General features: G+C 31.6%; 1 protein-coding gene across 1 annotated transcript; it reads right to left on the reverse strand.

Moving 5' to 3' along the window:
- Positions 1-7,744: 7,744 nt before the first annotated feature.
- Positions 7,745-15,125, reverse strand: LOC114120705 (uncharacterized). Its single transcript, XM_027982701.2, has 2 exons — positions 14,921-15,125; positions 7,745-8,953 (listed from the first exon to the last, which is right to left on the reverse strand). Exons 1-2 carry the CDS (start codon positions 14,969-14,971, stop codon positions 8,294-8,296), a joined length of 711 nt encoding a protein of 236 aa, XP_027838502.1. The 5' UTR covers positions 14,972-15,125; the 3' UTR covers positions 7,745-8,293.
- Positions 15,126-15,432: the final 307 nt, after the last annotated feature.

Below are 15,432 nucleotides of genomic sequence, written 5' to 3' on the forward strand. Positions count from 1 at the left end.
CCTTCTTCCTGTAGTGCCGTTTCATGTACGTGTACTTTGCAGGGCGTGACCAAATATCGTGTTACTGAAACACAACTATATTATCTTTTCTACGAGTTACACAATTCCGACGCAATTTCAACGGTTTTTCGACGTTATTTTACCATTGAAACTGATTTAATACATAACAAATGGAACTATATAATAAGTAGATATAGACTTATTATTTATTTATATTTTACAATCGATCCTACTATAATATTATTTATTATATTCACGTGGTATTGTAGCCCTGAGAACTAAATTTGTAAAATGTATAATCATGTTTATACTATGTACGTAGATATACCTATGTACAATATTAAATATTATATCAATATATGTGATGACCTAAAATCTAAAAATTGTTTTGATTCTATATAAAAATAACTGCTTCAAGAGCACGAATTCAATTTCACACATTTATTAATAACCTATATTAGGTATATCTTCTTTTCTATACTTTACCCATTTTGGACTATGATGAACGAATAAAATTATAGTTGCAGACAATACACTAACCGTTACCAAACACTTTTATCATAATATATTGAAATTGGAATATAATATAATTTTCAAACACAGTATTATTTTGAACAACTATTAAAATTCTATCTATTTATGTATATACAATACTACTTGTACAATTTACCTATATATAAATATATAAACCGTTAATCAATTAAAAACATAAAACAAATTTAGTCGTACTAAAATAAATTGGCTATTGCCATATTCAATAAATAACTTACAATAAACCAAATTCCAAATTAATGTAATACAAAAGTATTTCTCACTTCAGCACTTGAGCAACTATTTAAATTTAAAATGTATACCACATACCTATGTCCTATTTGTAATTTTAAGTTAATACTAGTATTTATCAAAATTGTTTTGTGTGATTTTTATATATGACTAATGGACGTTTTGTTTATTTTTTCATAGTATTGACGTTTATATTAAATACTTTGTTTGTCAATATTATACGCTTAAGTTTCTCCTAAAAAAATTTAAATGATATTTAATAATAGGGTTTTTAATAAATGTATTCGATAATCCGTTCTCTGGTTATCCAAAAAACAAATACGCATTTCTCCGTATTATAAAAGTCAGATCACGATTTCATCGATCTCAGAGTGACTAATGAGTAATGAGTAAACATCATATAGCCTTACTGGATAATAATTATTATACCCAAACGCCCTTAACTCACATACAGACTATAGAACAGTTTGAAGACACTCAAAATATACTGAGTATATGACACTACCTATAGTGATTTTCCTATACACAGCGTAACAGCGATTTCGTCTTAAATTAACGATATCGTATTTCGTATTATTATAAACACGCTGGTTCACGTACACAAGTATATTACCATCTAGTCGTCAAAAAACTTAGACATTTAATTGTTTACGTTCTTACTGAATTTGTACCTGTCGGAAACATCGGCATAATACACAACCAAACTTGTTTGATTCTTCGTTTTAGCTTTTGTGTCAGCGTATAATAACGTGCAGCGTATATATATATGACCTGACCTGGTACCTGTCACAGAAAGCGGACGGATTCGAGGAGGGTGTTATTGTTTTTTTTTCGTCTTTCGTAGACAAACGTTGGGAGGGGGGATTAAAAAGACTTCCTGCCCGGCCGCTATTGTTATTGGACCCATGGGAAAAATTCAAACGCAAAAGGAGATGCGCGTCTTGACGGGGCGCCCGTAGGCGTAACACACGTGACGGCGATGTGAATATGACTCCGTTCACTTTTTGCCATTTGCCGGGTCGGATTACAAAATGTCGAGACAAAAAAAAAAAGAAAAAGGAATACGGAAAATGCCAATACCCAAAATCAGTTGTCATTTTGTCAACAGTGTGAACCCGATTTTAATTATTTTATCATAGAATGCACAAACTGTTTACAGAAAATCTTTGAGCCGTTCAAGTTATATTAAGTTACCAGTTATTATAATGTTTCTGTTCAGTATTGACTATTACTCAATTGTATTTCTCGTTGTGGTAAACGCCATCATTATAATTTCCTATGAGTGATACAAATACTATTTAACTGTAACAACCGACTCGCGACCTACGGTAATTATTATATATATTCAAGGGTAATTATACAGATAAGCTCTGCAATAGATGGTGTAAATAAACAAATTGGTGTTGTACAATCCATTCAATTAATAGAATATAATTGAATATTACACAAGTATTAATTGTCAGTATATTAATAATTAATAATATGAACACGACGAAGCTGAACTACCTATTAAGACGTGTTGTATGATTAAAACATATTAACGTTTCGCTGACCGATATATAGTTTACAGATATAACATAAAACAATTATATCTATATAAATATCAGCAAAATATGTAATTATATTGTAAAGTACCTATAAGTAAGTATAGTTAACAAAAAATTAATGAAATAAAAGCTCAAGATTGTTTTGCTTTAAAAATACAGATAAGGATATTTTGTGTTATAAAAAGACAATTTTTTTTCAGATGATTTGGAAACAATACATTTTCTGTTATGATTCATTCCATGTTTAGATACATTATTTGTATGTATGAATGTGTGAAATAGATAATAAAAACAGTGCAACGTATGACCAAATTTAATTTACTGATTACAGATTAAATGTTTTTGTTTTCTACACGGCAATAGTGTAAAATCTAGATATTATTACGTTGTAATAGTAAAACACGTCAAACTGGACGAGTTACTGTTTTTTGTTTTGCATGAAAAATTGAAACTTCAATAATAAAGCGAACAAGTTAGCGTATTTTTTTTTATTTTATAAATAATATAATAAAAAGGTTGATACCTAGTAGTTTTACAGCTAATTTTATTTAAATATAAGTAAATATTATTAATACTTAATAGTAATTGTATTTTGAAAATATGTAAATTTCTTTAAAATATTTCATAGTATAATAGACAGATATAATATTTGAACCGATTTTACGAGTACCTATACGAAAAAATAAATATAAATATGTTGAAAACTCCATAGGAAATTTCCTTGGAGATGACGATTATGTGACGTGTTCTAGGATTTCACGACCATCATCATGCATCTGAATAATATCATAATATTATTAAATAATATTTAATTATTTTTTGATAATGTTATCAATATTATTATTATTATTATCTTGTTTATAAGTTGGTCTCAATAATAACTGTTTGTGAGACACATACTACTCCACGTGTAAGTGACATTCTTTTATTAAATTTATTAATATTTTAAGTCAGCTGAAAGTTATGACTGTAAAAAGTGTGTGTAAAATCATAAACTTCGTATTTGTCCAGCTTTTGGAAAAGAACTTAGAGAATTTGGTAAATTAAATCACTTTAAACTAGATTGCAAAGATAAAAATAAAATGTGTGTAAGACAACTGTAATGCATGATAGATGTGACAATTGACAATGCTGAGTTTACTGTGCAAAATGAGTAAAAAAATATGCCATGTGGGTAAGAAAGAAAGTTAAACTGAAGAAATTAAAGTTGGAAATATGTGGTTGGAATTTAAACTATTCACTATTCAGGAAGTGATATAACATATTATCATATGATGATTTTGTTAAGTTAAGACCACAACTACTATTATCTAATTCTAAGTATAACATTGAGAATAAGTCTTAAAGGTGGTTTTAAAATAAGATAAATCTTGTTTGTAAGTTGGTTACGATGAATACTGTTTGTGAGACACAAACTACTCCACTTGTAAGTAACATTCTTTTATTAAATATATTAATCTTTTACTAATCTAATACTTAATGTTCATCCATTCTAATCCGCGTATAAAACAATTACCAAAAAATTATTAAAATTAAGCATTTATAATCTTAAATCTTTAGTAATTTATTTGTTAATTTTAAATTCTATGTATGTAATTGTGTTACATACGTATACATTCGAATATATAATAGATTTATATACCTACCATATTTGATAAGTGATTATAGGATATATATAAAATATTATGTATGAAGTACTAATGTCATAAAAATAACCTTCAATTTCATTTGAAAAATCATATTTTTCACCACTCATCGGAGTTGAACGACCGGAGTGGGTTAAAGAAAAAAACAAAACATGTTTTTAAGCATTCTATCTTTATACAAGTTATATTTATACGGATTCAATTTAATTAATTGCAAAAAAAATGTATCAGTAATCCAGCAGGTATGTTCTTTTTCGACCTTGAGAATCTGTTGCACTCGATTTTAGGATCTGATTGAACCTGTAAACGTGTGCACTGAATCCTCCATCTAATCTATCAAAATGAGTGATGACGTAGAATAAATTATAAGCATATTTAAATAATCAATTGGCTATAAAACAGAAAAAAACCAAAATAATGATCTGTAAATGGAAGTATAATTATAATTATTTGTCATTTTAGTGATTATAAGCAAATCAAACATTCTTCAAAACTCAATTATAATATATCTGTAACTAAATTATACTTCACTAATATTTTTAAACGTAGATACTAGATACCTTTACCTACGCCTTGTTTTTGAATATTAATTTATTGTTTTATAAACAAGTTACACATTTTTATGAATATATTATTATCACGTTATATTATTATGTAATATTATTATAATGCAAGATACTAATTATAATTTCATAACAGTGATTAAAAATCTAATATTTGTTCACTGTATAGTCTATATAAAATAATATGTATATTAAAGAAACTTATTCAATCAGCTGTTTCTCGATATGTAGTTGTTGACTAACTCATTGCAGATTACTATTTTCTTAGATTTTCATCAGAATAACTATTTATGGAAGAAATATTTTTTTTTTTTGCATGGTTAGAAACAATATATTTTGTGAAACAAATCGAGCAATTTTTTTAAAAAAAATACCTAATATTTGTAATTATTAGATTTATCTATGCTGTATATAATTAATTCATTTTTAATTGCAATTCAATTATTTATAATCAAACGTGATTTATTTATTTAATGTTCACATTATTCTCAAACAAAATCATAATATTCTATCAAGAATTCAAGAATGTATTGTTCTTTTGCATTGCATACATGCCTACCTTAAAATGATATGATATTTCAGTATAAATATCAAGTTATAACAATTTGTACTACATGGCCAATAGTGTGAAAAGGTCAAATGGAAAGTACAATATAATATCAACATACCATAATATACAGCTATTGATTGCACTTTTTATAAATAGGTCAATATATATATATAATATTAAAGATTTATAGATTAAGAATACATAATAAACTTCTACTATAAACATGCTTTGGTATTTAAAAACCACATCACTATAGTTTTGTACCTTATAGGATTTTAATTTTTAAATATTCATAAATTCATAGCTTTTACCTAAAATATATTTATAATAATTAAATTAAAATTCGTTATACTATTATGTGGCTGATTAATAATATATTAATTATTGATATGCGTCTGGGTATTTTCTGGTCTTATTTATAAATCCCATGAATCCTACAGATTGGTTCTTAAAACTTTAACTTTATAGACTTATAATAGTACCTAATTTACTACATACTTTTATTTAATAGACAATAATATTTTCAAAGTATAGACATTTAATGATAATATCATCTATAGAAATTACTATATTATGGTTACAAAAATGCCATTATAAATTATAAATACTACACGAAAATCAAAAATTACATAATAGTTTTAAGTGCACGTCCACTACTGTTCCATTACGATACAATGGTGAAGCTAACACAAACGTTTTAGCAACTGTGCGTTTGATTACGTTGGTAATTTAAATCGATCATTCCTCGAATACAGCGATACGCGTACCTAAACGATATAATAGTTTATTACTATTATTACCACATCAAAATTAAGAATTTTAAAAATATATATATTTGCAAATAATAATTATTTATTCGGCTTCTTCGCTAGCGTGTGGTAAACGTACATCACACGCGTCATTCGACTGATAGGTATTGCCCAACGGCAATGACATCCATTGAGGTCGTTGTGACTATCGTTGTGTTACGTTCTCCAACACACATACACACACGGGTACGTACCGTGGAAATCGACTTTAATTTCCACGGCGTATTATAAAGACGAGAAAAACGTTATTGTAAAAAAATGAATACTACACAGAGAAATATATTATAATACACAGATACCAGTTCTATCTAAATATATATAAATATCGTGTAAGGCTAATCGGTAGTACGACTCGTACGAGTATATTATATAATATCGTTGAGACGAGTTTAAAATAGTAAAAATTGAAATATCAGCTGTAAAACACTTTGATCAGACCTTAATATCGGATCTCGATCACGATATCGACATGATAAATGGGTATAGGAATAGATAATAGATTGTGATATATGAATCGTCGATTGAAATCGCCTAGTGTCGTAATTCAGGTCAACCGGACGCATAATTCATTTTTTAATATATTATAATACTTAAGTATATAATTTGTATTTCAGTATTAGTACAAATGCAGGAAAATATATTATATTATGCATAATCTTTCACTTCCAGTTTGTTTTTAATGTATCAAACGTAGCGCCGGACGTATTTATATTTATACGGTCATAGATCAGATTGGTGTAAAAATACAATGGTAGTTTCTACTAGAAACACGCGTTTTACGTTATGACGACACTGTGTCCAAACAAAAAATGTGCACTTACCCACAATACACATTAAAAATAATAGTATAGTATGCTGACGTCGATTAATTATAATTTATTAGGTAACGACCTTCGATCTGCTGGTAAAATTAAAATAGCAAATATACAGAATTTAGGGATAGATTTGGCTGAGTCATTGTGAAATACAGCTACGACTTTGAAGCGAGTATATACAGAAAGCAATATATGGTACATAATATATACATGTCAACATATAAAATATATTAAACATTTTGAAATAAATTGTACCGTTTAAAATTGAACTCAAGATTATTCTTTACGTTGCAAATGTGCACTGCGTATTCGTAACGTAAAATAATATTAGTAGATACGAATTTATTTGCCATTTTATGTGAATCAAGGATAATGTAAATGATGTTAAACACAAATTCAAAAGATTTGTAAATCCGAACACTAATAAAGATAAAAATGTTGGTATCAAATTTTTCAATAGTAAAAGATCATAAAAAACGTGTGAATATTATACAAAGTTTCCATATAAAAGTATATAACAAGTAGCGACGGTTATTGTTCATCGAAGTAAGAATCACGCGCCGTCAAGGTAAAATTACTCGATAAAATAGTAGGTTTAAGCCATGAACAAAATCGTAAACTTTTAAATACATATATTTAAGCGGTTAGGTTAGGTTCATGGGGGAGTGTCGAGTGTGCTTATACTTCTTAAAATTTTATAGAATTTTTGAAAGATTTATACTAAAAACGTACTTAAGTTTTCAATCGTGCTGTATGAGTATATCATTGATATAAATGATATAATACCAACCAATGCGGCAATGTGGATTTCGATATACTGCTGAGCTATAGAACTACATATACATTTTAACTTTTGACATCCCGTTGTGTTCACATACTACGTGTGCAAGGAGTGATGGGAACAAAATTCTTGTCTGATTTTCATCATTTTCAGATTCGTGGGAAGAATGAGAAAAAAAGCACTGTGTTCGGATTGGTCGTAATATAATGTGACAAGCTAAGCTCCTATTATTATTGACAAACGCAGGTAATATTGTGTAGTGTGTTACGCACATTTATTTCGATTGAAACATAATATTTATTGTTATATAAATCTACATTTTTCCAAATTTTCATTCAGTCACAGTAAAAATATATTATATGTAATATGTATAGGTACACCGAGTGAGAGTACATCTTCTATACGTATAGTTTCGTCACACTGTTATCGGAAAATGGCACTAATAACGATTCGGACAATTCACGCGCGTAAATATTTATAACATTATCATCATTATCATTTTTGAGTACGACGTTTGTTGTTGGTCTTCAATTTATTTGTTTTGAAGCCGGCTGCGATTGGTGACGACGATGATGGCGGCGGCGACGGCGACAAGTATAATAGAACCTGACTAGAAATTTCGTATTTAAAAAAAAAAAAAAGACAATTTCGAACGACGGCGAACCGACCTGCACCATGATATTATAATTCATGATTATTATGTACTATAATAATAAGTATTCTTTAAAGTGCGATCAGCTGCAGCGTTGGCCGAACATCGTCCAACTGGCAGTTCGCCGTCGTCCGTGCGCGGTACAGTCTACCGCCTAAGGGCCAAAAACTTGGCCAGTGCTTCGTAGATGACTCGCGGGTTAATGCTGCTGTCAGCCGTGTACCGTACGCCCCTGGTGGTGCCGTCGTGGTGACTGACCACTCCGTACTCGCCCACGATGAACCCGTCCGGCGTCTCTTCCTCGACCCTGTACTTCCTGTAGTGTTTTCCGTCCACCACATAACCGCTCTTCCGAGTTTCCATAGCCTGAGTCGTGGTCGTGGTACTCGTGGTAGTGGTGGTGAAGCCGTTGATGGATATATCGGTGTCGTCACTAGCGGCGGTGCTGCTGACGTCATAACTCCCGGACGCCGCGGCCGTCGACGTCGGTTGCTGCTGCACGCCGTGCACTCGCCCGTTGCTCAGCACGCTAACCGCCTCATCCACCTCGTAGTTCTGTTCCGGTTCCCCGTACACCCGTTCCGGTTCCACAAACATCCGCCCTGGTTCCCCGTAATCCGGTTCCGGTGATTCATGCTGCAGCAGGCTCTGATCTGGCGAGGACGGCTGACCGTTGACGATCACGGACGGATCATCGTACTCCGCATAAATCGAGGCAGCCGTCACCGCCGGTCGAGTTGGTGGCACTGATGGTCTCTGCCGCTGCTGCCGCCGATGATGCCAAGGGCGGCTCGCGCAATGCGATACCTGCGGTGCAACACGAAACGATTAATTAAATGCCTGCGATTTATTATATTTACAACTTTACAAGACGTATCCGACAACGATTAAGGTGGGTTTCCACTATACACGCGTTTTTCAATTAAAAACCGTTTACAGTGATTTTTTGGTATGTATGGTAAGGTTTTGGTATACAAGTGTGCGCTTCTTATCAAAAGACAAACCGCGTTAAGACGAGATTCCACTACATACGTGTACGTGTACGTACATAAAAATACTTTTCTGTGATTGGTTGGAACGTATAAGCTTTCTGGTATACCAAAAGCTTACCATGTATACTAACCAATCGCAAAAAAGAATTTTTTATGCACGTACACGTACACGTACGTTGTGGAAAACCGCCTCAATTCAAGAATTTTGTGTTTACGGTTACGGTCGTAGTCGTATTAATACAATAGATAACGATGGAAATTATGTTTATCGATTATCATTTAGTTTATAACCATTTAATCTGCAAACCATATGTTACCGATGTCAACCAATATGAAATTTGCACTCGGAGCCAACGCGACCCTACCCTTTACCGTGTGACGCTTAAAGATGAATGTCTTTAAACTCGTATAGTTTATTATTTAACACGCAGTGTTAAAATCTCCGTGTTTTATTAGTTGACTGTACGTCGTGGTTACCTTTTTAATATACCATGTTTCCAGATATTACCGCAAAGTTGAGAAATATTTATCTTGTCAACGCGCGGTTACAGTGGTTGAATAGTGGTTATCAATTATTGGTACCGATAAATTAAAATCACGAACTAACGTATTATAATATCTTAGTCCATGTTTAAAGTATGAAATTTTACACTGCAGACTTGCCTTTAACCGCGTGCTAAATGCTTCATCATAATGTGTTCAAATAATACAGTGTAACGTCTATTAATTGTTCTATTTCGATTGCGCTTATATTTACCATTATACATCAACTGATCAACTTACAGTAATACAGTACATATCACACTATCATAAATTCTTCAACATTGTTTACGTACTCGAATTAACTAATAATAATTAAATAAGTGTTACGAGTTTTAGTGTTTTTTTTCGTGTTATGTATGAAAATCGCTATCGTCGGTTTACGGATTTACGAAAATTTAGCAGAGTAATGATCACCAGGTAGGTGTATATCGTCTTCTTAATTATAAAACACTGTGATAACGCATTCTCTCGTGTTTACATAAACAATTGGGTTGAATCACATTAATACGTAATAATGATATTGTAATTAAAATAAATTAGAGTTCGAAACAAATTATATTTGCGTGTAGGTATACCTTGAAAAATATCAACAGCGCTGATCTACACCGAAATGAAAGTATATCCTGTAATCGCACCTATATTAACCGTATTATACCTAAACGTAATAAATAATTATACAGTGCACGGTACGTAATTTAGTCAACACTATATTATAGCTCATTCAAGCTGTATCAATTATTATTTTAGCCAATTAATACGTTTAATTAACGAAGAAAGAATCTAAATATAGCTTGCTTTATTTTTAATAACTTTTCGGATACAAAAGTATAAAACCGGTAAACTAAACCAGGTCATTTGTTTAGCTGTGATTTTCTTAACAAATAGGATAATTCGTTCGTTAATATAATAAAGGCAATAAAAATCATTTGAATGCTCAAGAGTCGTTAATAACACAATCATTGAATTTTAAAAAGTATTATGAGGAACCTAGATATCACCACGTCCTAGTAATTTCAATCCATATGCCATGCACATTAGATAGGTACTCATAATAAGTTGACCAAAAACATATTATAAGTGTGTTATAGGTCACTCAATTATTTTATGCTATGATTTTACTTATATGATCTACTTTAATGTCGGTAAAATCGTTAAGTCCATTTCGGATTGACAATATTAATAGCGTTTCGTTTTTGATTCGTCCCGTTGTAAATAAACATACTATTAGGTACCTATATACTATAATCGCTTCAATACAGTTCAATATTAATTTGATGGGTACACAAAGCCGGCGTCGTCACCGATCGATTTTATAAAAGTCGTATCTATACTATTTTGTTATAATCACAAACCTCGATGAACCGATTTCAACACTTTCTTTGGCCTGAATCCGACAAGCTGCGAAAATACGCTCAGAATTCAATTGGTCATCGTCCGGCAGTGTAGATGAGTCGAGATTTGTTTTCGATTTTCTCGGCGGGCCCATTTATTATAATGCCTGTGCACGTATATTATCGAAATTATACCTTCGAATGACGCGAAGTAAAAAAAAAAAATTCGTCCGATAATGCAACGCTGTACTACGATACGTATTATAATTCCATTAGTGTTTTTTTACTCGAAACAATAAACCTCGAGATGATATTATATTATTATTACGCAAATCTGTGTATATTATCGGATTTGTTAATCGTCGTCTCGTCAATACGTTTTCGACTAGGTCGTGGGTCAGACACACACACACACACATATACTATAGGCATTCTGCCAAATACATTAATGTGTACCTATATACATTATAAATACGTATACGTACATTTCGCGGCCTTATTATTTCGAAAATAGATAACCGGTTGCCGAATACCGATCGCGCTCGATGCCCTGTAGCTATAATATAATAATAATTTATAGGCAATAATAATATTATATAGGTGATACGTCCGCGGCTGCAGTGTCGAACACTGTAAAAGAAAATTATTTGGACTTATTAGTTACAAATTTGTAATAGCCACGGTAAACAGTAATGATTGTAGCATAAGCATAATATACAACATCGTATTATACGTATTAGTAGATATTATTCTTACACACTCTCACATAATATAACAGCTGACAACAGTATATATTATATAAATATAGAATGATACCAACGTTTAATATACGTAGACTCGTATGTGCACGTGCCGTACCTGTCTGCTACGTGAAAAAAACATATATCGTACCGAGGGCCATAATTAAAAACGTTTGTAATTTATGATTCGAAATGCGCTTATGATACTATATTGTCGCAATGTCTAGGACTCCGTCTATATTCTCGCACTATATTACATTGTACGTGTTGACGGCCTTGAACGCTATTAGCCGAATGCCCTTTTTCGCGTGCACGCGCACATACACACAAACCAACGCACTTATCGGAATGTTTAGAATATTTCGCGGTCAAGCACCGCACAACTACCCCAACAAGGTTTACTAAATAACGTTCTTCGCGAACACCTCGTAAAACGTAATTTATTTACGTGAATTCGGCGCAATCTCAACTGGAAGTGTCTAAAACTGATTATTAATACTACGTCACATTAGTAAGAAATCGAAGTGTTTTTAATATCACAATGAGACTCGCGCAAAAAGTTTCAAAGTTTTAATACAACCACCAAAGTTTCATTTATATCGACGATTGTCAAGATTGTTTGATTGTTAATAACAATTTTAATACAAATAGTATTATATTCATATTTCCATTTATTTGAAATCAATAATAATTATAACGAATGACGTGATCAATATTTTTTTCATAAATCTAAAGATAAATTTAACGGATAAATCGCTTATAAGTTTGTTTTAAAGAAAACATAATCAAGTTTCTTTCATGGATAAATTTAGTATAGATGTATAGGTATAACATAATAAGTTACTATGTCTATCACAGTGAAATTAAAGCACCAACAAGTGCCGTGGTGCAATATCTGAGAGGCGAACGAAAAATTCAATGTATGTACATACTTATAATAATATACATGCTACACTCGAACCCCTATGGTTTTGACTTTAATACACATTAATCGTAGTTAATTCGCAAATTTTTGCAATCGCCTCTAGCCAATGTTAATTTACTATAATAAAATAATAATATTAATGTAGGTATATTGAATAAGCTGAAATTTTAAATATATGTAATTATATTATCATCATAAATTACTCAAGAGAGACATTCGCTTTTTAATTTTTAAAAATCGAAAAATATGTTTTACTTATTAAAATGAACCACAAATGTAGGTACTCGTGTATCATAAATTCATAATATTATAATAATATACATCTACTTAAATTTTATAAAATAATGAGCTTTATATAATTTTTATATCTAATAAAATACACAGCATACTGAATTAATATCTTACGATGTGTTCACTGTTCATGAATATTATATTCAATCGTTTCGACATAAAAGCTTGTTTGTATAATCTAATAAAATTTAGCGCAACAATTTTTTACGACAATTTATAATTACACTTTTTAAAGCCTTAAAAATTTACATCGAGTTCGTATTTTGGAACATATTGAAACGATTTATTTAAAATATAAAATGTTTTTTATTATTTCGGGATTTTTTATAAAGTACCCATAAAATATCAGATTTCATGAGAACTTGCTACACGCTACATTATTTGAAAAATAAATTTGTTAACTATACTTTTTATTTAGTTTCATATTCCTAGGAAAAATATTGTTTTGAAAACATTTAATTATTCGAAAATATTATATAAATATAAGTATTTTTTTTTTATATAAGCATTTCAAATTTAATGAGATTTTAGATGGTAGAGATGTATAATAAAAAAATTCTGTGCTCACTGTTTAGCTATCGCGTTCGTCAAATTAATAAATTCCTCGTAACATTGATTATGCATTATATTTAGTTGGTAAAATATAATCTGTAGATTTGTTTTATAATAAGTTTTTGGGAATCAAGTTTATATTATCATTATAAAAACATAAGTGGAAAAATCATTTATTGACTATTGATAAATCGAAAGACCAAGTTTTAGTAAGTCAAAACTTAAAATAAAACCTAAAATACGCAAAAATGAAAAACTATTTTTCAATAATATTTTAAATCATAGTTTTCTGAAAAAAATTTTGCTTTGGATTATACAATTTAAAGAATAATATCATGTATTACAATTTTTAAGAGTAAAAATCGATATATTTTATAAAACCTACTTCAAATTTACTTTATAAAATTTTTTAAAAAAATTACGGCGAAAAGTTGTTGTTTTGTGGATGATTTACGAGGTATTAAAAAGAACGCGAAACGCCGCAAATAACGCGTAAAAATATAACTATAATACAATACTATAACACAATTGGCCATTTAATAATCGGCAACGATATTGTTTGGGTCATTAAACCATATTATGAACATTGAACACATGCGACAAACTGTGCACTACACAACAATATGTAACTCACCTACGTATAACCGGATTCCGAAGGAGCTTAATATCTTGTGATACCTACATACGAAATATTTTAATATACAAAGTATTGTGTCTATTAGCTGCGGTCGTGCAGTCGAATTATGTGCAAAAGATACTCGTGAGGCTACCAAATATGGCTGTGGTGACGGATTTTTATGTGGTAAAACATATAATACACAGCTAAGTAGTCCCTGAGAGATTGATATACACCAATTTGACCGAACTTCGTTAAAAGCTGTGCAAAACTTTTTTACGGAAAAATATCATACATTATATATTGTTATATACTTATATATATATATAAATGCTTTCGCACGCATATACTGTTTCGCGGGAGAAGTCCTGCTGACATCGAGAATACCGTTATACTACCGTCGTCGTCGCACGTATGTTTCATTTACTAAAATATAAATTCTTCCGATTATTTTACAATTTCATAAATAAGTGAACACCTAAAATACTATGTATATGACAAAAAAACGATGTTGATCGTTTATCAACGATTAACAATTTTGGAATTCGTAAAAGTTTATCGAAGTATTAAAGTCGCGTTCGTGTATGGTTAAGGGTTTATAGCTCTCGTTGAATTTTGTTCTCGTTATAGGTGTCGCCAAAAAAGTTAAAAAAAAAATTTTAAAAATCTTTACGAACGACGCAGAGTTTGGCGGATCGACAATAGTGTAATTAATATTATAATAAATTGTACGGTTTACGAACGATGCGGGCGCGAGAGGTAATGTCATTCTATGCATACTGACCAAAAGGGTTAGGAGGACGGTGACGGTGGCGAATAGCGCAGTGCCGCGCATATCTCGTCTCTTCACGGTGTCGTCGCGACGTGCCGGCTGCAGCTGTGGTCCTGGCGTCTGCGCATGGTCGGACGTCGCGGGTTACACTGGCCGCGATGAGGCCGACGCGCTCGACAACGACGGCGACGGCGACGGTGGTGGTGGCCGTGCGCGCGGCGCGCGCTCGCGATAAGTGCACGCCGCGTCGAACCGCCGCCGGATGGCCGCGGGGCGAGAAAACGGGAAAAAAAAAGTAACGAAAACAAAAAACGGGACGTTTATTGCGATGACGCCGTACGGCCGGTGTCGGCGGCGATGATAGGTGGTGGTGGTGGTGGTGGTGGTGGTAGTGATCGTGTCGGCGGCGACCCGAGGCGATGGTAATAGACCGAGACCTTGATGAGCGTGATACGGTAGTGGACGGCGCGGGGGTGAGACTTTGCCGCCTAGCGTAATATTATTATTATTGGTGAAAAAAAAAA

Source organism: Aphis gossypii, chromosome 2 (genome assembly GCF_020184175.1).
Source record: "Aphis gossypii isolate Hap1 chromosome 2, ASM2018417v2, whole genome shotgun sequence".
Taxonomy (NCBI): Eukaryota; Metazoa; Arthropoda; class Insecta; order Hemiptera; family Aphididae; genus Aphis; species Aphis gossypii.

Bases quoted from the DNA above. Each gene is read 5' to 3' on its own strand.
- LOC114120705 (XM_027982701.2), bottom strand. From the start codon at position 14,971: ATGCGCGGCACTGCGCTATTCGCCACCGTCACCGTCCTCCTAACCCTT. The intron at 8,954-14,920 runs GTCAGTATGCAT...GTTGCACCGCAG, and splicing joins CCGTCCTCCTAACCCTTTTG to GTATCGCATTGCGCGAGCCG.